Below are 23,481 nucleotides of genomic sequence, written 5' to 3'. Positions count from 1 at the left end.
TCTATTGTGGACTAGAGTCTGCTTCACCATAGAAATAAGCAGAAATTTTTGTATCTAGAACCATGATGCAATCGTATGGGAAACTAGAAACATTTCCATGAAACTGATTCTGAATGCAACTCATCTTTGCCAACACACAAAGAATAACCTTGTAAAGAACAGATTAAAGTATATTTTAAGAAATAAAAAGCAAAGTGAAAAAAATTCATAAGATTTAAAGTTTCACTCACTTATGCAGAAATAACTTGCCCATTAGACGTTAAGAGCCTATAGGATATAAAGAGTACAAAAAAGGCAAAGAAATAATTGAGACTTTTTTAAAAAGTAGGCATTTGAAGAACTCTCTTAAAATTGTCTGTGATGCTTAAATTCGAGTATATAGGTAACTTTGGAGTTTCATATGTTATACATCCTCACAGGTTTTACCCAAGCTTTGAATTCATGCCTGGCTATAGACTGTATGTCTCCCAGCCAAGGAGCAATCTTAGTTAGGATCAGAGAGACTCATTACCAGAAGGGTATTTAAAAAGTGGTGACTTCTTTTGACACAACTCATGAAAACCAATTTTTAATTTATAGAATAATTTTGGTCTGTCAATGAAGGGAGTACCCACAAAGAGAAAAGCACTGATCCTCGATGGTAGCTAATTACTATGCATTAAGCTAAGAAAAGCAAAATACAATCCCTGTCTTGACAGAACACACATTCTAATTGGGTAGACAAGATATAATCAATTAAATACATACAAGATATAAACAATGAAAATGGGAGGTTATCTCAGAGGAAAGAAAATAGAAGGAATATACCCTCTTGAGGTATTCCCCAAATTGCTCAGACAGGTTTGTCTAATATCAGGTAGCAAGTGTGTACCTTGGGGCAGGGAAGTATTTTGTAAATAGTCTTGCCAATGAGTTTCCACCGCTGTGCTTCCCCATTACAGTCTACAGACACAAATACCTTTTAGCAAAGAAACCTACAGCACTTTCTCCCACTAATTCTCCTACTAACCCATGAGAAGAAGGGCATAAACTTAGGAGTCAGTACAGTTTCAGTGAGGCAGACATGGGGCATACATGTGGCCAGTGTTAATAACTTAGCATTGTAGTGCCTAAAAGTAACATCTCTTCTAAAAGAGTCCCTTAAAGATACCTTATGGCATTTCTAATATTGGGTACCTAACTGGATTCCTAGGGCCTGCTCTTTTCCATAACTCATTCTCAATTGCCAGATCTAACTCTCCAATCCATAACAAGCTTAGTCTTGCTTCCAAAAGAACAACTCCTCTAAGATAATTTATTTGAGTTAACTCTTTGCATCCCTGTTTCTCTGTTCCCACAAATATGCCTAAAGATGCTGAATTGAATAGGGTTTTTCCTTTTGGACCAAGAGTTCTATTGCTAGAGGCAGTTCTTCCTCCTCTACATGGGCCTCCACCAAAAACAATACCTTGCCATCTTGTGATCATCTCTTGCCAAGGCCCACTTATCTAAAAACTCCAGGATCATGACTTATTTTTTTTAATCAAACATTGTTCTTTCTGATTCACTTAGGGAAAGGTGTTTTCCTTTCATAAATAGATCAAATAAAGTTAATACCTGGTAAACACATTATAATTCAATACTCTTATCTATGCTTTGCTTTCTGTGAGTACATCAAATATGGGAAGAAGGGGAAACTAAATTTCCCCTCATATTTGAAAGACTTAGCAACAGAGACAACTCTGATGATCTCTGTTTATTAATGATAGCTGAGGTATAAAACACAGAGAGAGATATTTTCCAAAACTGTTTGCCTTTATCATGGAAGAGGGTTCTCTTGAGCAGATTAGGTCTTTCACATGCTTCTGTTCTGGGGTGAAATTTATGATGATTATGCTAATTGCCCTGAGTAGTCCACATGTGGAACATTTATTGTGACCCATTTAAACTTTTTTGGGGGTATAATGAGTTCTTCAACACTATGTGATCTGGGATTTTATAGACAAGATGCATTTTGGGGGTTGAGGGTGGGATTAAATTTTTTTTGACTGTTTCTTGTATATTTGCAATTCTATGAATTTTACTAGGTCCAGCTACTTTACTAGGTGCCAGCATACAATGGCAGTTTGGAAAGTGCAAAGTGCTAAATAAATGCCAGTAATTATTATGCAATGTGAATGGAATAATAGTAGAACATGTCTATGTGGCTTTTTGTGAGTTTACACAAATCATTTAGAGTTAATGAACACTTGGAACATTGCAATAGGCAACTCTTTCTATTTGGGTGTTAGTTTTAATTTTGTTACCTTGATTTTTGGAATGGGCTTCTTGGGAACATAGTAGGATTTTTCCAGAGGTGACAAAGCTACATTTTGTTCCTTCAGTTTCATCTTGTGCTCTGCTAAAATTTTTTTCCGCAGCTCAAGATAAGGCCCAAAGTTTGGCAGTTTCTAAAGCAGAAACAAACAAATAAGAAATAGTTAGCTCTTTATATAGGTTTGAATGAATGGACAAAATAGCATTTATAAGCACTTTCCTATACTCTAAGAATATAAAGATAAAAGAACCTCTGATCTTAAGGATTCTACATTCTAATTAGAAGAGATAACAGATAGAGGAGATTTTGGCAATATCCGTAAATATTAGGAACTATATCTATTAAGTGATCTGTATATCTTGATTTCACCAAGCTAAATGAGATAGCATTTGAAATCCTGAATTCAGATTCTATATCTTATATACTAAGTGACCATGGACAAATGCTTTTTTAAAAAAAATAAAGCTTTTTACTTTCAAAACATATACATAGATAAGTTTCAACATTTCATCCTTGCAAAACCTTGTGTTCCAAATTATTCCCTCCCTTCTACCCCAGACAGCAAGTAACCCAATGTATGTTAAATATGTGCAATTCTTCTACACATATTTCCACAATTATCGTGCTGTATAAAAAATATCAGACCAGAAAGGAAAAATGAGGAAGAAAACAAAATGCAAACAAATTACAACAAAAAGAGTGAAAATGCTATGTTGTGCTCCACAGTCAGTCCCTATAGCCCTGTCTCTGGGTAGAGACACCTCTCTCCATCACAAGACCATTGCAATTGGCTTGAATCACCTCGCTGTTGGAAAAAGCCACTTCCATCAGATTTGATCATTGTATATTCTTGTTGTTATGTACAATGTTTTCTTGGTTCTGCTCATTTCACTCAGCATCAGTTCATGTAAGTCTCTCCAGGCTTCTCTGTAATCATCCTGCTGGTCATTTCTTACAAAACAATAATATTCCATAATATTCATATACTATAACTTTCTCAGCCATTCTCCAATTAATGGGCATCCACTCAGTTTTCAGTTTCTGGCCGCTACAAAGAGGGCTGCCACAAACATTTTTGCATATGAATCCTTTCCCCTTTTTTTTATTATCTCTTTGGGATACAGGCCCAGTAGTAACACTGCTGAATCAAAGGATATACACAGTTTGATGGCCCTTTGGGCAGAGTTCCATATTGCTCTTCAGAAAGATTGGCTCAGTTCACAACTCCACTAACAATGTATCAGTGTCCCAGTTTTCCCACATCTCCCCCAAAATTGATCATTATCTTTCCTTGTCATCTTAGCCAATCTGAGAGGTGTGTAGTAGTACCTGAGTTGTCTTAATGTGCATATCTCTGATCAATAGTGATTTAGAGCATTTTTTTGTATAACTAGAAATGGTTTTAATTTCATCATCTGAAAATTGTCTGTTCATAGCCTTTGACCATTTATCAATTGAAGAATGACTTGTATTCTTATAAATTTGAGTCAATTCTCTATATATTTTAGAAATGAGGCCTTCATCAGCACTCTTCCATGTAAAAATTTTCTTCCATGAGCAAATTCTTTAAATTCTCAATGTCTCAACTATTTCACTAAGATGCTAAGTTGTAGATGATATACCAATCTGTGATCTGTGTGAATGGAATGAGTTTCCAAGCCTAATGTTCTTTATACTAATGCAATCAGTTACTTTTCCATTGGTTACCTCATTTGTGAAACAATAAGATTGGATTGAATTACTTGTAAGGTCTTCTCAGCTTTCAATCTATGTTCCTGATCACAAGTCCAATATGGTTTCAGGTAGGACTGGTCTTCAAAGCATCATATTTCATTTCTACTCACAAGAACAACCCTAATCCCAGTAGTTAATATTCATGCATTTTTAATTCAATAGCAACAATGATCACACATTTATAAATTTCATAAAATACGTGACATTGGAACAACCAGTCTATTCATCTAAAATATTAACAGAGACAGCATTTCTATTTCTTTTGGATGTGTTTTAGTATCAAGAAGTGATACCCATGATCATTGACAAAAGAATTGTCTTTCACCTTGCTTTCAAACAAAGTTTATTAAAAAAAATTAAATCCTTATACTTGAAGAAATGCTTTCCTTCTCCCAATTCAGTTGAGGAAAAAAAAGTGTATTAATATGCTAATGAAGTTCAAACACACATCTTCCCCTGTTAGCTTTTTATAATGTAAACATTTTCTTTGAATTAGAAGAGGAGCTTGGCACTGGTTGGAAGAAGATTCACCATTCTTAAAAAATACTGAAATTTTCAGCCCTGGAGGGAGTCATTACTCAAGCCAAGAAGCTACTTCAAGAAACTTGATTCCTGGCAAGAGAAGAGAGCTAACTATGGCTTTAAGGGAGAAAGTGGGCTGGGAGCCCGGCCAAGTGGCCTACCCACTAAAAACTGCTTCTAGAGGAAAAGGGAAGAAGGGAAGGATATTTGTGTTTATATAGAGTGCCTACTATGTGCTGGGTATTATACTATGCACTTCTTTAGGCATGTTACCTCATTTGCTCCTTATGATAACCTTGAGAGGTAAGTGCTGTTCTTATTATTAATAACTATAATAATCATTACAAAGGAGAAAAAGAATGAGAATATTATGAGAAGAGAAAAAGACTTTGAAGATCTATAGAACCAGAGCTGTGAGTTGCTTTGTTAGTGTTGTATTCTAAGTTTATGACCACTCTTCCTAGAAATGTTGGGTATATTTGTAGAAGAAATGGCCTCCTGTTTATGTTAGGGCATGTTTTGTAACTATATTATCATGCTATCTTAGTGCCTTGGCTGTTTTCTAGTTGTGCTTAATGATTTAATATTAATGGTAAATTCACTGGTAGGAAATTATAGTTCTGGAGTTGGAACACAGAGAGTACCCTTTGAATCTGAGCATAAGACCCTCCCTCCTACCCCAACTTCAGCAGGGTATTACGTTATTAAATAGTTAGGAGAGACATTTATGACCATCCAGTTCAATTTCTTCATTTTGCATCTGAGAAAACAACCCCAGAGTTGTTAAATGACTTGACTAAAGTCACACAGTGAATGTGTTGGTGATAAAATTGGGAAGGGATTCTGGGTTGCCTATATACTATATTTCTCAAGGACACCATGCTGAATCATTACATATATCCCTTTAGTGATCATGATGAATGTTGATTGTGATTTCCCAGAATAGCTGAAAAGCAAAGCAGTAAAAATATCGATTTCTGCATACAGAAAACAACTTTTTTAGTTTGCATAAAAGATCATGAAAATAGAAACACACAACAGGAAATAGACTCAAATGGCTGCATCAGTATTCAAGATTACACACATACAGTACAAAACCTTCAAGGTTCTTCCTTTATGCTTTCCAAAGTTCATTTAGCAAGAGACAAGGTTTAAGGATTTGCTGTGCTTCCGAGAAGAATGCTAAGTAGTATTAACTTAACACAAAGATGCACTTAGTTCCTTCATTATTCCATAATTATTTTTCTCTAGCCTGTCCTTACCCTTTCCTACAACCTTTGCTCTTCACTTTTCATGGCAAATATGACACCACTGAATTCCAAATGTTTTGGAATTGCTAGGGCTGTGTTAGAAGACTGCAAAAACATTTTCTCATTTCCACAGAATAAAGTCTATTTATCTAGCTGATGGAGGTTTGGAACACTTCAATGCTCCAAGGTCATCCTGATCTGGCACCTGGCAAGTGCTTCACCACGCCACACTTATTTAAAAACCCTGAGCTTCATTATTGAAACAGTATAATACACCAGGAAAACTAGTTTTCCAGTTCTCCAGAGCCCTTCCTAGAGGAAGTAAACTAATATTCAATCATAGTCCACAATCAAACCAAGCTACAGATGAAATTTCAGTATGCAGTTTGTAGATTGTAAACTGGAACATTAATGCATTTCAGTGGAATAAAGGTGCTAAGTAGAAATATGGCAATCAGGAGCTACTGGACAATTAAGTTAATACAATTAAAGTCCACTCTCCAGATCACAGATTTTTTAAAAATCCATTTTATTTTATTATTTTATTTATTTATTTATTTTTTGCTGAGGCAATTGGGGTTAAGTGACTTGCCCAGAGTCACACTGCTAGGAAATATTAAGTATCTTGAGACCAGATTTGAACTCAGATCCTCCTGACTTCAGGGCTGGCTGGTGCTCTATTTACTGGACCACCTAGCTATCCTGAAAAACTCTTTATTTTAATAATTTTAATGACTATACATTGTACATTTTATTAGTTAATTATAGCCCTTAGACCTCTACTCTCAGAAAGGAATCCTCTTAAAATAAATTTTAAAAAAGTTAAATAAAGCCAACTAGCTTTCTGTACCACCCATCAACTTTCTACAAAGTTAATGAAAGTACATTCATAATTTGTGGGGTCAAGATTTCTTATCAGAATCAATCTGTTTTTAAATCCTTTAGTCTCTATTGAAATATTTAGAGTAGCAGATAATACTGCTGGAATTCGCCAGTTGTAGGATCATGAACAAATGACTTAGTATCTCAGAGTTTTGTTCCTTAGCTTTAAAATGGGTATAATAATGGGTATAATAACACAATATATAATTATCTCACTAGATTATAGTAAGAAAATTATTTTTTAAAGTTGAGCTTGTTAACTCATCAGAATTAGAAATTTCCAGTGAGGAAGCTCTTTTATAATAAAAGCAGTTCTTTATAGACTTACAGGAACACTGAGAAATCAAATGACTGGTACTCATTGTCACATAGCCAAAGCAGAATGAATGATATTCTGGGCCACCCATAAAGCAGTGTATGTCTTGAGAAAAATGCTCTATAAATCTGTGTAAATATGTTCATTACTATTTTGTGTAATGTAAATGATAATTCATTATTATTTTTCTGAATTAGAAGCAAAAAGTCTGGAATAATTTTTTTTTTGAGGGGAAGGACCATTTTACAACTATATGTCAATAAAATAAACTGCAGGTAACTTTTAGCTAATATAAAATAAATAATATAAGTAAGGTCCTCCTAAATCATTAAGCATATGAGTGAATCCTTCAATTGGAAGAAGTAATCAATTTTGGATTTGTCAGTTCAGACATTTTATATGCAAAAATTATTCCTGGAATTCAGTCAGCGCTTCATCAGTTTCTAAAGACATGTTCCCAGGACATATATCTGTTTGGAATTTTCTTCACACTTCTTTTATATAATTACTATTACCTTAATAGGTAATTCTCTTGCTGAAATGTACTGTGCTTGATAAAATCTTTAACTACAAAGGTCCCCGCTTTGGATGAATGCATCTAACCTCATTCTGTTTTAGTATTATTTAAATAGTTCTAGACTCAGAGAATTTTAAAACTGGGCATGTTTGTAGTATAGATCTTACATGATCAAAATAGCATATTTGTTTTTTGTTTTATTTTATTTTATTTTTTATTTTTTGCAGATTAAGAACATTAAGTCTAGAGAGATTCCGTGACTTTTGCCCTAGGGCAAGCAGTTAGTTTAGAGAAGAGCTGGTACTAGTATCCAGTTCTCATGGGTCCCATTAGTTTTGGTTCTAGGCAATACTGGGGTCCAAAGGCTCCATTATTTTTATTTTATTTTTACTACTGAATTTATTGGTTTTGTACATTTTTGTACATTTGTACATTTTGTAATGAAAGAGGATGTTTGTGGCTTCACAAGTAGCTTGGTAAACATCAGAAATCTGATGGGTAAATTACGTAAAGGTTATACTAAATATATATTTGATGAATCTTCTATCTTCTACTCTGTAACATAAATTCAAAGGATAACTTTTTTTTTTTGCTTAAATTACTCTTCTGTTCAAATGGAAGAGGGAACAAAATAGTTCAATCCAAATAGTAATTATCACGCAAAAAAAAAAAAAAAGTGATTTGGAATTCTTCAAGGTGGAGAAATACTATCTACAAGGGCATGGCAGTCTTAAAGGCTGATACAACCTTTCAGTGTTTCAGTGCTTCCATCAGCATTTCTTTTCTTCATTCATTCAAGAAGTCAAACCATTTTCACTGTTATACTGTGTACTTAAAACATATTTGTGTAATTAAGAAGCTCCAGGAATTTTGGGGTGCTTATCATTTTAAAAGCTATTGTTTCTCAAATAAAGCCTTTTTTTCATCCAGTGACTCATAAATTTCCCTATATCTTTAAAATTATTTTCATATTGCTAGTCAGCCCTCCTTTACTAAAAAAAAAAAAAGATTATAAATTAAAATGTGGTCACTGCATATATGTGCAATCAGTGATGATTAATATACCATTTAGCTCAAATCTCTGTCTGAATATATAGTTAATTGATTTCCTATTGTAGAAGGAGAAGCAGTGGGCCAGTACCAGGTATTTTAAATCTCTGTTCATTATTTCCTCTTAGCTAAAGTTGCAGCTAGCAGTAACTCAAAGAAAGGAGTTTTGAGTTAGAAATCTCTCCATTCTAGCCCCTCTCCCTTGATTTTGATTATATTTGGGAGATCATGCAAACATATTTCCATATGCATGCTATATTTCTTAAACAAAGGGAGGAAAAGTTCATTTTTGAGCCTATCAAAAACTGCCTTGTAACTGATGAAGTGTACAATTCTTGAGCGGCAGTGAGATTTTTGTCTCCGTAGTTTCTCGGGGGATTCATCATTGATGAATTTGTTCTCACCATAGAAGCTAAATCCTACTCATTTAAAGATAACAGTATCTTCCACTAAAATTGTCTCTATCCAGATGTAAAAAACATTACACTGCCAATAGAAAACTGACAATATAATGAATCAACAATGATACCTTAAACCAGCAAAGCTTTAAGGTGAAGAAGCCTGTTTGGTTTATAATTTATTCATGGATCAATCTAAAGGTAATTGAGCATATTATGGAGTAGAAAGGGCTTCTTGTTCCCTAATAGAAACAGACACTAGTATCTCCCAGTTCAAATTGATATCATTTTGATGGGAGCCACACCAGCTTGGTTTTTCCTAACAGCATTTTGCTTCAGATTACTATTTTCTTATTAATAGCTGGTACAAAATGAAGGAAAGAAGTTTTCAGTCCTCTTCTTCTCCTAGTCAATTTTTAAAATAAGATCGCCAATCTTCCCCATAGCATCTTAGACTTAGAACTAGAAAAGACTAGAAATTAACTAGATTAATCCTCAATTATTTGACAGATACAGAAACTGAGGATCAGAGAGGTGAAGTTCAGTATCATATAAAAATATTTAAAACTTATAAGGAAACTCAGTTGCCATCTAAGTTTTAAGATCATAGGGATCACAGATTTAGAGAAGACTATCTCATCCAACATCCACAGAATCATAGAATCCTAGAGTTATAAAGCATAGCAGTAGACAATTTGTTCTAACTCCTTATACCAAAAATGAATTCTCAATTTGATATACCCAATAAGTAGCTATCTAGCCTGTGCCTGAAGATTGACAAAGGGGAGCAGGACAAAGTTAAGACCCCTTTCACAAGTCAGCTTTTGAAGTGAGCTATAATTTCTACTAATTTCCACCATCCATTTTTTTTTTCTCCAGCTAAATATTCCTAATTCCTTCAATTCTTTTATGAAGTGGACTCTGGTTCCCTTACTATCTTGGGTTCCCTTTTCTGAAACTGCTTTCACTTTTCAGTGTTCTTTGGAAAAGAATGACCATGTCTGGAATTTAAGATGCACCAAAGTCCCTTTCTTGTTTCTTTCGGGTGTTTAAAGACTTAACAACAATCTATTCCTAACCTATGTTCCCATTGTATCACTTATTATTCCATTTCAGTCAAATGGATTTTGGTTATTCTTCACCCACACTAGTGTATCCTCCGTCTCTGAGACTATCCAACTGCTTTCCCCAGGCATAGAATATGCTTCTTATTTAATTCCAGTCCTTACAATGTCTACCTTCTTTTAAAGCTCAACTCAAGTACTACCTTCTGAATAAGGCTTCTCGCCATCGTTCAAGCTGCTAGATGCCTTCTCCCTTCTCCATTAATCTTGTATATATTCTGTACATGCTTATATTCTGTATGCTATTTTCCCAGAAAGAATTTAGGCTCTTTGAGAACAGAGATTATTTTTGTATTTGGTGTTTATGTGTTTTCTGAAACAGTGGACAATTTGTAAGTGATTAATAAATGTTTGCTTGATTCTTAAATAGTACCACCCACAATAGACATAATACTGTGATATTGTCTGACTAGGAAAGAGTACAGTGAGGTTTCCTAGAAGCTGTTTCTCTCTTAATGTAGCCCAACAGAGTAAGAGGGATTTTTTTTTTTTGGCAGCCACATCAAAGTGGAACTCAATATTGAGGTTACTGTCTTTTGAAAATTCTAGATATTTTTCAGATAAATTGCTGTCTAAAACCCACTTCTACCTCATTTTACATTTGAGACATTTAGTTTTTTTTAAAAAATTGTAAGAGTTTACATTTATTCCTATTGGATTTTCTTTTTTTTTTAAAATATTCAATACAATGGTCTAGTTTGTCATAATCTTTTTTGGATCTTGACCCTGTCATTTAGTAGGTTAACTATTTCTCTTAGCTTTTTATACAATGAATGTGCTGTCTATGAAATTAATATCAATGATTTGATATCCAAGTATCCAATCAAAATTATAGTCTAAACAAAGAGTTACAAGAACTGCTAACTCTTGATCCCGTGCTTAAAACCCATGGCTTTCTCACTTTTAAAGAATAATAGTCATCCATTGGTCTTAGGAATCAAAAATTTTGGTGCAATTCCAAATCAAAGTAATTAACTATTTATTAAATTCTTTACTCCTATTATCCATTATTATACTCACCTTTCCCCTAATCTACAACATAATCCTCCCATATAAAACCAACAACTTCCACTGACTGATCCCTGGAGGCACCTGACTGAACTTCTTACCAAATTGACCATGAACCATTTCTTACTCTTTGAGTCTAATTATTTAGTCAATTCTAAATTCATTTAATTGTATTAGCATGTAGCTTACATCTTTCTATTAAGCTATGCCATTCTATATTCTTCATTCATATTAAGTTTGTAGCACTCTGAAGTCTCCAGATTCTTTTCAGTTGAACCGTTGTCTAACCCAGGGATTCTTAAACTTTTTCCATTAGTGACCCCTTTTTACCCAAGAAATTTTTAATACAATACTAGGTATATAATATTTATATATACAAATCAAACATTTACTAATAATCATAATTTTGTTATCCCCACATTCAGTTACATGACCCCACAATCTACAATTTAAGAAGCTTTGGTCTAACCAATTCTTTCCCTTTGGCTATATTGTTCCCTTTTTTTGGATCTTCCCTTCTTTATTCTTCATTGTGTAGAAAGGAGAATTATCATTATCAATAAATGAATTGACTTTATTCATAATTATTAAGTCATGCTTCTGTGTCAGGCTTGTGATTTGTTCCAAATTCCTTCTCTCTTTCTAGGTGCTCTATAATGTTGTGCAATTTGCTGCTTCTGTTTCTGCACCCATTGACCTTTACTCAAATGTTTTCAGTTCACTTTCCCCCCATTTTGTTGATAGATTTCCTCACATTAAGTATATGTTAATTACATCATATTATAGTAAATGCTACTGTACCTACTCACTCCGTTTTACTTGCTATAACCTATTTATTTTTATTTTATTATCTTTAGAATTATTTATTAAATTTTATTATTTATTTTATTACATTATATTTATATGTATAAATATGTATTTTTATATTATTATAAGGCATATGTTTTCAGAGCTATACTCCATCTATGATAGTTAACCCACCAAATCAGTCATATATCTGAGGTTAACTTTGCTTTTTCACTTTTAGATCTTTCATTCATCATGTTACAAATGCTTTGTGCTTTTGAGTACAGACACATGAGACCCTTTATTTCATTATCATCTCCTTTCCTAGATTTTGCTACCTGTAAATTTCTAGACGTCTTTACAAATACTTTTTTTCTTTTTATGTTGTAGCTATTCTCTATGAATTTTAGTTTAGTTATAAGCCATTTTTTCATATAACCTTTCCTTTTCAGGTTAAAGCGCCTTAAATTTAAATTCAAATTCTCTAGGCAAATTCTTAGAGTCTATAATTCTTATATTTTGAAGTTAATTTCACAAAATCGAATCACATTTGAAAACACTGTTTTAAGAAAACAGATTTATTACTATTATTACCAATAATTAACAGTTTGTGTTAACTTTTAAATTTTTCCTAAAAAACTAATACTCATATATACAGAGAATTACAAATCTTTCTCTCTTTAATGAGTAATTCCTTCCTTTTTTTCATCTCCTGAATATTCTAGTAAGTATCCCAGATAATTTGAATCCTCTGAGAGGAAATTGAAGAAAAATGGAGCTAGAGTGTGGTCCTTCCCCTTAGGTCCATAGACCAACAGTAATTTCTCACGTAGGTAGGAGGCATGCTTCCAGACATTAGGTAAAAGGGGATTTAAATTTTAATAAGTTATCATGAGCCAATTTGAAATTGTGGAGACAGATCTCCTTGGAAGATGAAATGCAAGTGGAGTCAGTTTCTTTAGCTACTAAGAAACATTATTTGAAATTGTATGCCTGGAAATAGAGTATAAAGTAAAACTTCCAAAATGTTGGCATTCAGATAAAGAGACATATTTTTTGAACTTTACATATACCCTTCTAAGACAGAAACATCTGTTGCCATCTGCTGAAGGCTGAGAGATTGCATGGGAAAGGACTGCAGAAAAATGACAGTCAAGAGTAATTCACAATCACCATCTCCTGAAAGTTGGGAGCACAATGTTATGGAATAGTTAAAGGAGTAGAGGCGCATGGTATCTGCTGAGTGTTCCTGAAGTCAAGGCCTGAGAGAAAAAGCAATGTTGTGCAAATAGATCTAGTAGCTATGGAAAATATAATCAAAATGGAGGAGTAACTCTGAACCACCTGATGAATCCCTCTCCAAGGCAAGAGTGGAAGTGATTGAGAGCATATGAGTATCTATGAATATCACTTTCATATGTATTCACATTCATGTGTATTATTTTCTACAACTGTTTTCTTTGACTTGTATTTATAATTATTCATGTCTTTAGCTTTGTTAGCTTGTGTGTTTTTAGGAAAGTATTAGGTACTAAAGTTCTCAGATCATGTGAGATAGAAAAGCAAGTCAGAGTAGTGAGAAATCCCCCAAAGAGTAGCTAGATTTTGTGTCTCAAAGAAAAGTCTGACATAAAATTTATACTTAATAATCAAATTTAGGAAAAGGAAGTAGATAGCTAAATAGATTGAAAAATTTTACTTATTTCTATATTGTGATTTTCGAGTCATAATCTAGTATGGGTTGTAAGGGCATTTTTAGGGTAGTTGTTGGAATATTTGTGTCGGATGCATGCAGTTTTCTAAATTAGCAAAAGGTTCAGAACAGTTTAGACAAATGGAATGGTCTGAAAGGCACACGAAGTCTTTGATCAATCAGCTGATGTCTAATTAGTAAAGTTCAATAGTCTATCATGTTATATAGTAGAACTCTTACTGAGATCAAGTTTATCTGACTTCTGAGTGTGATTTTACTCTAAAAGCATGACAAAATCAATTTATAAATTTCTTTGCAATGCAGATATGATTAGATTCAATGTTTTTTAATATGCTTTTTAAATTAATTCTGCAGAAAGGGAAAGAACCATTATATAGTTAATGTGACTGGTTAGTAAGATAGCCAGAAATATTTAATCAACTCACTCCTGTGTAAAAGTTCTTCTTACATAGATAATGACAGAAACAAGGTCACTAGTTCTTAAAAGATTTGTGCAGGATCTTTATTTTCATGACTAAGAATTCTATTTCCCTTTTCCAATCTATCTTGTCCACCATGACCATCAGAAACCTCCAAGGACTCTCTTATATTTGCAAAAATTCCATGATTCAGCATTCTAGGCCTTCCCCAAACTGATTTCAACTTTTCTTGTTTGATTTTGTAATCAGGCCTTCGATACAACTTCTGTTCAAGCTTTCCCTCAAAACAGAAACTTGCACATTCCCACTATTGCACTCTTGCTATTTTTTTTTTTTTTATAAATTAGTTTGTACATGCATAGGGCTGAGCCTTTAAACGCAAAGAGCCCTATCCTGCTAACAACCAGCCTAAGTGATATGGAAGCCAGACTTTAGAAATGCTCCTAGCACAAGACAGCAAAATAGGAGAGGAAATTCCTTTGTCCTTCCCTAAAATCATCAGGTAAACGACAAACCTATCAGAAGAGAGATGGTTTACTGGAAGCTTGCTTGCTAGTCCCAACTCCTTGTGGGGTTCAGTGAGGAGTTTCTTATTTATTTTCTATCTCTCAGATCTCCATGGCAAAGTAAAGTATTTCTTTCCCCATTGATATCATCAAATCCATTCCTTTGGCATTAGTTTTGTTTTATTGTAGATGGAAACATTCAGAATCTACTCTCAATATCTCTTTTACTATTACCTCAGTGAGTAGGGGAGAGATAAACCACTAAAAATTCTGAAAGCATTACCTGCCCATTAAATCTTATAATTTCATCAGTTGGTCTTGAGAGGACTCAATTGATTAAGGATACCCAGATCACCCCCACATATACATGTATATATGTGTATGTGCATGTGTATAAACACATTAATGTTCAGTTTTTTTTTTGTCACATCTCACTATTTGACCCCATTTGGGGTTTTCTTGGCAAGGAAACTAGAATAGTTTGCCATTTTCTTCTTCAGCTCATTTTTTTAAAGATGAGGGAACTGAGGCAAAAAAGGGTTAAGTGATTTGTCCGGGGTCACAGGATTTAAGGTTGCATTTAAACTCAAGAAGACAAGTCTTCCTGATACCAGGCCTGGCACTCTATCCCCTGTATTATTCAGCTGTCTAATCTGCTGCTATTATATCATATCAAGTATAAGATATAATCAAAGATGCATTGGATCATAGATCCGGAACTAGAAGGAACCTTAGAGCAAATATACTTTTAACTTTTCTTTGTAAACTGATAAGTGAATTGAGGTCCAGACTGTTTAAGGTTTTTACTCAAGAATATACAGTGATCAGGATTAGAACTCAGCTTCTCTGACCAGAATTCTTTTATTTATAGGTATACATATTCATAAACCTATCTTGAGGTCAAATTTTAGTTTATATAATTTTTGAGTAAGTCTCTTAAACACCTAATCCTCAGGAACTCCCCTCCCCCCATACCCTTATACCCTTTATATAGATGTAGATCACATATTGTAATGGACTTCTTCTTTTACAAATATAATGAATTCTTGATGAGGAAAACCTTCATCAATCCAGAAAGCCAACTCTTGAGACTCAGTTTTAGCTTAGGGAGCTCCTGGGGGTCACTGATAATAGTCACAAGTGACTTGCTTACTAGAGACAGTCAGTATCTTGTCAGAGGTGGTTCTTAAACCCATATCTTCCCATCTTTAAGGCTGACTTTCCTCCAGGGGTCCTCAAACTACGGCCTTTGGGCTAGATGCAGCAGCTGAGGACGATTATCCCCCTCACTCAGGGCTATGAAGTTTCTTTATTTAAAGGCCCACAAAACAAAGTTTTTGTTTTTACTATAGTCCAGCCCTCCAACAGTCTGAGGGACAGTGAACTGGCCCCCTAGTTTAAAAGTTTGAGGACCCCTATTTCTTTTGCCTAATTCTGGATATATATATATATTTAAAAAGCATAATGTTTAGTATGATTCATGCTATATAAATATTGAAATAAAACCTACCATAGTTACCAACTGTTACATTATTTTTCAATCATCATTAAGTTTTGAGGAAAGGAACATTTCTTTGTCTGCACCCCAATAACCTATTAGCCCTGTGCCTGATTCATGGCATTTAACAAATGCTCTTGGGCTGATGACTTAATCTTTTGATGCTCTAGAATTATCTGTCTTATAATGAATCTGGTCTGCTAAGGAATACCCATTTAATAGTTCCTGGCCCTTTCACCATCTAGAACAAATTTTATGACTTTAAAGAAGAACAAAACTCACCTTTGCATCAGTATTTATACATCTGTAACATCATGTTCTTCTCTGTTAATATATAAGTGCTTGTGCGTGCTGGTGAATGATTAATTAGGGACAGGAGTAATGTATGGTGGTGACTTAGATAATAAACTACGAGAAGGGCTAAGTTCCTCGGGTTCATTTGTTTAGTATTATGTAGCAATTACACAGCGGAAGCTGTTATCCATAGGTAAGTACTTAGTACATGATCTTTGATAAGGATAATGATGATCATTATACTATAAAAAGATCAGAAATGAAGATTGAATAACTCACAAATCAAAATTTCACTTATGAATCATCAAATCAATCAAGAGAAGCTTTCTTTTGTTTAGTGTTGAGGATGCTATCGGTTTAACCATGAATCACTGCTACAAATTGGGGTACTGATCCTGATTCTCTGACTCATCGATGAGAGATGGAAGTCTCACGTGGCGTCTGCTCCAAGATTTTCACATTCCACTAGAAGTTCCACTCCAACCCCAACATCCATGTTAACTGACTCTTGCTCCATTACATGATGGACCTTGAAACTCACGTTCTATTTTAACACTGACTCTTGAGTCAACATTGGGCTCCATGCTAGGGGGCAACTAAAGTCAGAAAGATCTGAGTTCAAAAAAAGCCTCAAATACTTATTAGCTATGTGGCTCTGGACAAATCACTTATCCTGTTTTTTTTTTTTTTGCCTCAGTTGCTTTATCTGTAAAATGGGGATAATAATAGCACCTAACTCATAAGGTTGTTGTGAGAATGAAAGGGAATATTTGTAAAGCTGTTGGCATACTGCCTGGCATTTAATGTTAGCCATAATAAATATTATCAAATTTTAATTATTATTACTCCAAATAACAGAGATTAAAATATTGCAGACAGTTATCATGTTCCTTATTTCCCTTATATCTTCTCCAAGATAAAAAGGCTCCAGTTTTTCTTTTACATCTTTCCTTATGTAGAGCTTCTTAAACATTTTTCACTAGTGAGTCCTGTTCACCTGAGAAATGTTTATAGGTATGTAAATCAAGCATAATAATATAATAATATTTATAAATAAAAACTATTTTAATAAGATATATATCATGATTTTGCAACCTCCACATAGTTTTGAGATTCCAGGTAGGATCACAAACCACAGTTTAACAAGCTGGGCCTTATATGATAAAGATTCAAGGCTCTTCCCCATCTTTTTTTTTTGCCCTTCTGTAGGCATCAAAATGTCCTTAAACCGAGTGGAATGCAATAATACAGTTGTGTTCTAACCAAAACATAAAGCAGGACTATTGACTTCCTAATCCTGAGACTATGCCCTTTTTCAAGCGGCCCACCACCACATTTTCTTTGGTTGTCACTTTTTGTTACTTTCTCAAAGGAGCTTTCAGTCTATTTAAAACAATCAGATCTTTCTTTCTTATTTTCTCCCCAGAAAAAAAAAATGTATTCTTACCATACCTGCCCTATCTTATACCTGGTGAGGTTGATTTTTTTGTACCAAAGTATAAGATTTAACATCAACCTCAACTTAATTTCATTTTATTAATTTCAGTCTGACACTCTAGTCTTGCAAGATCTTTTTGGATCCTGTCATCCTCTCTGTTTTGTGTTAGCCTGAAGCAAACTGTGGCCAAAGCCAGGTCTTTTTTGGGATGGTGCAATCAATGGTAAAATCAATGCCTCCATCCTTTATGATCCCTAAATTTCAACCTCTTTAAAACTTAGTCATGACATTCTCTCCTTTATTATTGACTCTTGCTCCCCAAACCCCAACAATTACTCCTTTAACCCCATTCCTACTTTTACTTTGACTTTAACCGTTAGTTCACAAAACACTCCTCCATATCGCTTCACTTTTCCGTGGATCTTTAATTGAGCACCATTTCTTAATCTGACGATAAATCTCATCTCATGAGAATACAAAAGAAAAAAAAAACATGAAAACTGTCCCCATCCTGTTACATTCTGTTAGATTCCCCTAGCTAACTGGACATTGCCTTCTTCTCAACAGAGGGAAAATAAATAACAGTACATTTCCCATTTTCTCAAAATTCAGAATAATTCAAGGCAACACATAAATCACTTCCAAAGTTCACAGAAGACATTTTTTTCTCCCTCCCCCTTTAAATAATCCTCATTCCCACAATGTCTCAAACCTGGACAGATTCCCTAGAACCTTTCAGAATCACTTAGGAATTTGTGTTAAGTTAGGTTGCTAGCAACAGCTGAGTGGGTTTCATTCAAGCAAGAAACAAATAATTTCAGGAGGAAATTGGGAAGGCTGATATAACAAGAATGTTCTTTCCTTTCCTAGTTTAAGGGCCTTGTTTTTGGGCCCTATAGAATCTGTAAGGGAAGGCTAGCTTTATTGATTCCTATGGACTAGGGACTCATATCTTTGTATCCCCTTGGAATGCCCAGGACAATGCATAACATATAATAAACATTCAGTAAGAATCTGTTGATTGAGATTTTTAAAAGGATATGGTAAAGCTTATATGGAAGTTCTATAATTTGTTTTCTATTTGTAGCTTCCCCAAATCTGACAACTTAAAGTAATTTAATTTAATTTAATTAAAAGAATTACTGAGTTTATACCAAACAAAATATCTATATTGTTGTACTCCTGTTTAGAATAGGACACACATTTAATGAGCGGAGGTAAAAAGTCAGTTTTCTGATAGCAATCCATGCATCAGTATGAACTGCTATGAAAATGATTAGTCATCAAATATGAATATAATAAACACCATTCTCTAGAGGCAATACTTTATTTATATGCAGATGCATATTTAAAAGTTATAAATGAATAAAGGGTGCATCATAGATAGCATCTAGTAATACGGAAATTGATATGAATATAAAAACACAGTTCTTTATCCTTATTGGGTTTGGAAATTTTATAGTTTTATTTTATTAACATCTCCCCTTTATTTGGTCCATGTGATTTCATTCCCAGTGATCAGCAATACATTCAAACATTATATTCTTAAAAGACTTTTCTGGGGGTGCTGTGAAGTTGTGACTGTTTATGAACATGTAATGAACATGTTTATGAACATGTAGATAGAATATTCTAAAAGGACTTAAATCCAAATCTTCCAGACTCAAGGATAAACTTCTATACATGATACTTTCAAATGTGTTTTACCAGATTAAAAAGTAACTGGGTGATATTTAAGAAATAAATAAAAATATAACAAATCATAGAAAATAACATTTTAAAAATTAAGTCAATATGAGGCCTGCAGGGATTCTTATGTACAGATTAGTGGCCCATTTCTTTTTGAGTTTGATACTACTAAACTATACTGTACTGCTTCTATCTTTACAATAATTAATTCATGTTTATGATTCTATGATCAGGTTTCTTACAGATCCATAAATAAAACATAAGACAAGTGAAAACTCATATGAGTATTTTTTGCTCATCATTAAAAAAGCTGAAAGAAAAATGAGTTTGCAGAAAATTTAATGTAATCTAATTAAGCCAGATTGTGTCAAAAATATTTGAGACTGAAACTAGGAGGCTAACAGACAAAAAAATGGAAAAAATCTGTCAACATTCCTTTATTGTTCAAATATAGGTGAGGATACAGATCAAGGGAGTTTCAGATTAATTTAATGAATTCACTGATAAATTAAAAAGAGCTTAGGGTATTTTGAATATATTTGTTATTGTTCAGTCATGTCCAACTATTCATAATGCTATTTCAGAGTTTTCCTGGCAAAGATACTGGAGTAGTTTGTCATTTCCTTCTTCACATTATATTTATGCTTGAGTTATTTTTTTTCTATATGTGTTTATGAGCTCCAGTGAAACTTTTCAGTATTTTATATATTAGTTTATGGACTCCTATGACTTCTTTGCCATTTTTTTTGTATATTTTGAGAGATTGATGCAAACTAGATTTTCATATTGGGAACTTGAGTTACTCTATGGGATCTGGGGGCCGTGTTAATTAAATTTGTATAAACTAGGCTATACCTAACTTAAATTGCAAATATACATTGGGATTTTTTTCCTAGATAAAGACCAAGATGGGAGCAGTGAGCCAAAAGAGAAAAATGACCCTTTTAGAATCAGGATCCTATCAAGACATAGTTTTAGAAGTTTAAAGTCTTTGAAGGACACTCCAGGATACAGGCTAAATCTAATAAACTTTTAAAAATCAACCCTGATGGAATCACTATATTTGAACTTGGATATCACAGAGTTTGAGAGGTAACATCTGGTTTAAACCATACACCAAAGGGATCTATTTCATTTGTAACATACCCACTAAATGACCATTTAGATTATCCTGAATTGAAGACTTCCCATTATTGTTGGAGGCAGCTCCTTTCACTTTGGACAGCTCTCAATTGCTAGAGATTTTTCCTTAAGCCTAATTGGACATCTTTGTAACTTCTGCCTATTGCTTCTGATTCTGTCTTTTGGGTCTAGTATCTCCCTGATGTGCTTCAAGAAGTAGAAATAACACAAGGAAACAGACCAGGATAAATATAGGCAGAAGAGATCTATACTGGAGACACATGATTTTCAAAATGCTGAACTATTGAATCTCAAGATATCATCAAAGAGGGAAAGGTATTGGATGATCAGAAATAAAATTCTGGAGAGCATTACTACTGAAAACAAAAAGAATTAAAAAATAATTAATAATTATCAGTCCCTATATAGGCAGGTAGATAGCATGCTGGAAGTAGAGTTGAAAATATCTGGCTTCAACTTTGATCTCAGATACTTATTGTGTGACCTTGAGCTTCAATTTCCTCATTTGTCAAATGGGGATAACACCATCATGTACCACTCAGGGTTATTATGAAAATCAAATGAGATAATATTTGTAAAACATGTGGCCTAGTGCTTGCTATATAGTAGATATTAATAAATGCTTATTTTTCCCTTCTTCAAAGCTATAAAATATTTAGTAATATGCACATTTAAGAACATTTTTGATGATTGTGTAAGAAAGACAGGACAACTGAAATGTAAGGATGGCTAAAAGGGGTTTTAAAAACCATGCTGGGGAATAAGGAGGCTTACAGAAGCCTTGAGTCCTACCATGGAACCAAGCAGATCAGCTGGGTCAGGACCTGGAGTGGAATGATGAGGGTCAGATCTAGATTGGTAGATGTAGCCATATTGAGGATTTTTAAGGGCTAAACAGGACCTTGTATTTTCTCCCCAGAGGCAACTCTTGGAGTGTCTTGAAGTGGACGGTGACATTATGAGATATGATCTTTTGAAATGGCAATTTGGCAACTGAGTAGATGATGGATTAGAAAGGGGAAGCAGGAGGGGGCAGGATTTGCTCCATCTGTCTTCAGCCATACATTTATTTATAAAAATAGGGAAAGCAGATGCTAGGAGAAATCTAGAGCTGGGTTTGTAAAGAGATGGTTGATGCTAAGATAAGAGTTCAAGGGGCTTAATGATACAGTAATGATAAAGCTGAATGGGTTAACTGGAAGGTCAAGATACTGAAAGAAGCCAGAGTCTATGGAACAGAGAGTAATGACTGGAAATTGTGGTGAAAATAGAGACCAGATTTAAGGAAGGTGAAGCCCAGGGTGAGATAGAAGGATTAGAGCTTATGATCAGATAAAGGGATCTCAGGATTATGTACAGTGGCACAAGAGCCCCTGTGGATAATAATGAGATCATGAGTATGACTTTCCCTATGAGTGCGGTTATGATGGAGTCAAAGTTCATCTGGGAGTTGGGAAAGTTGATAAACTGGGAAGGAGGCGTATTTGAGGCATCCACATGTAAATTGAAATCTCCAAGTATGAGCATGGGGTTTGAGTGGGAGAGAAAGACAATGAGCTAGGTACTGAATACCTGAAAAAGGAGGGTGATGGTGAAGATGGAATTTACTATAGAATATTACTTACAAAATCCTGGATATGTTTATAAGGGAGAAAAGGAGGGAGGAAAGAGGCATTTATTAATTATCTATTTTAAGACTTAAGAAATATGGCATTTTATGAAATATGTCATTTGATCCTTCCAATAACCTCTATGAGTTAGATGATATTATTATCATTAATATAATATTGGAAGACATAATTGCTGGAAGACATAATTGAATTCAGGTTTTCCTGCCTCCAGGGCAGGTAATAATATATTATACTTAAATGAGAGATATCTTCAAGGCGTGTGTAGATTATTCTAATATAAATATTATTTAGATAGGAAAGCAGGGCTGCAGGTTTGTAACTGATGTCTTGTCAATTATCTTTTTCAGAATTAATGACATCTAAGATTATTTTATTTACTTGGGTATCATTGATTCTTTTAGATATTATGTGAATTGATATCTCAATACTTCTACCATGATTTCTTCCAGAACTGTGGTGGCACTATTATATTCACTGTTTAACAAGAATTAATTTAATGCAATTCAGAATTTAGCTAATCATTGGACAATTGGTGAATTGGATAAATTTACCATAAGGAACAGCATCTTCTTGAGGAGATAGAAATGGAGAATTCTCTGTAGCCATGTGCTGAAATAATCACTACTTAAGAGTGCCTCCCATTCTTGACTTTAGGTGTTAATGGCTATTGTCTGACAATGATTAGCACTTAGCCTGGGTTGCTAAATACCGTTTGGACCTAGTAATAGTTCCTAATGAGGATGTCTGTCAACAGAACCATCTAGAACAATTAAGACAGGTACAGCAGTACTGATTCTCTTGTTTACACCTTCCTTTGATTTACTGGGATTTTCTCTCATTTGAGGGTAAAATAACAAGTATAATATATTATTACCCGGTAAAGATTCTTGGAGAAAGTCCAGGAAAAATCAAATCACACGAAAATGTAAACAATTTAAAAATATATCTTGGTAAAAGGTGTTAAGATAATTTAAAGCTGGTAATAATAAAAACAACTGAGTTGCTATAGCTTTAGGGATTATACTTTGGGGGTGGTACTGAAGTAATGTAAGCTGGAAGTATAGCTGAAATTTATTCTAGTTTATCTGACTTGTAAAAAAGTTTTTGACATATTTGGAATAGAACAACTTGTATTAATCACATTCTAGTAAGATTATTAAACTTTTTCAGAATTTTTTTTATTGGTATGAGGAACTCCTTTTGTGCAAATTCCCTATATTGATGCAGATAATCATTTCAGTCATGTAAGAGTTTTAGAGTTATGTG

General features: G+C 33.9%; 1 protein-coding gene across 2 annotated transcripts in view; it reads right to left on the bottom strand.

Annotated features, from left to right (window-relative positions):
* DPYD (dihydropyrimidine dehydrogenase) overlaps nt 1-23,481 on the bottom strand; it is a 1,007,953-nt gene that overhangs the window by 20,216 nt on the left and 964,256 nt on the right. For both annotated transcript variants that reach the window (XM_051993281.1, XM_051993280.1), the window contains exon 21: nt 2,286-2,429. In XM_051993281.1, the coding sequence (XP_051849241.1) occupies nt 2,286-2,429 (144 nt within the window). The remainder of the gene's footprint in view (nt 1-2,285; nt 2,430-23,481) is intronic.

This window comes from Antechinus flavipes, chromosome 4 (assembly GCF_016432865.1).
Source record: "Antechinus flavipes isolate AdamAnt ecotype Samford, QLD, Australia chromosome 4, AdamAnt_v2, whole genome shotgun sequence".
Taxonomy (NCBI): domain Eukaryota; kingdom Metazoa; phylum Chordata; class Mammalia; order Dasyuromorphia; family Dasyuridae; genus Antechinus; species Antechinus flavipes.
This window is presented reverse-complemented; position numbering and strand designations above follow the sequence as displayed.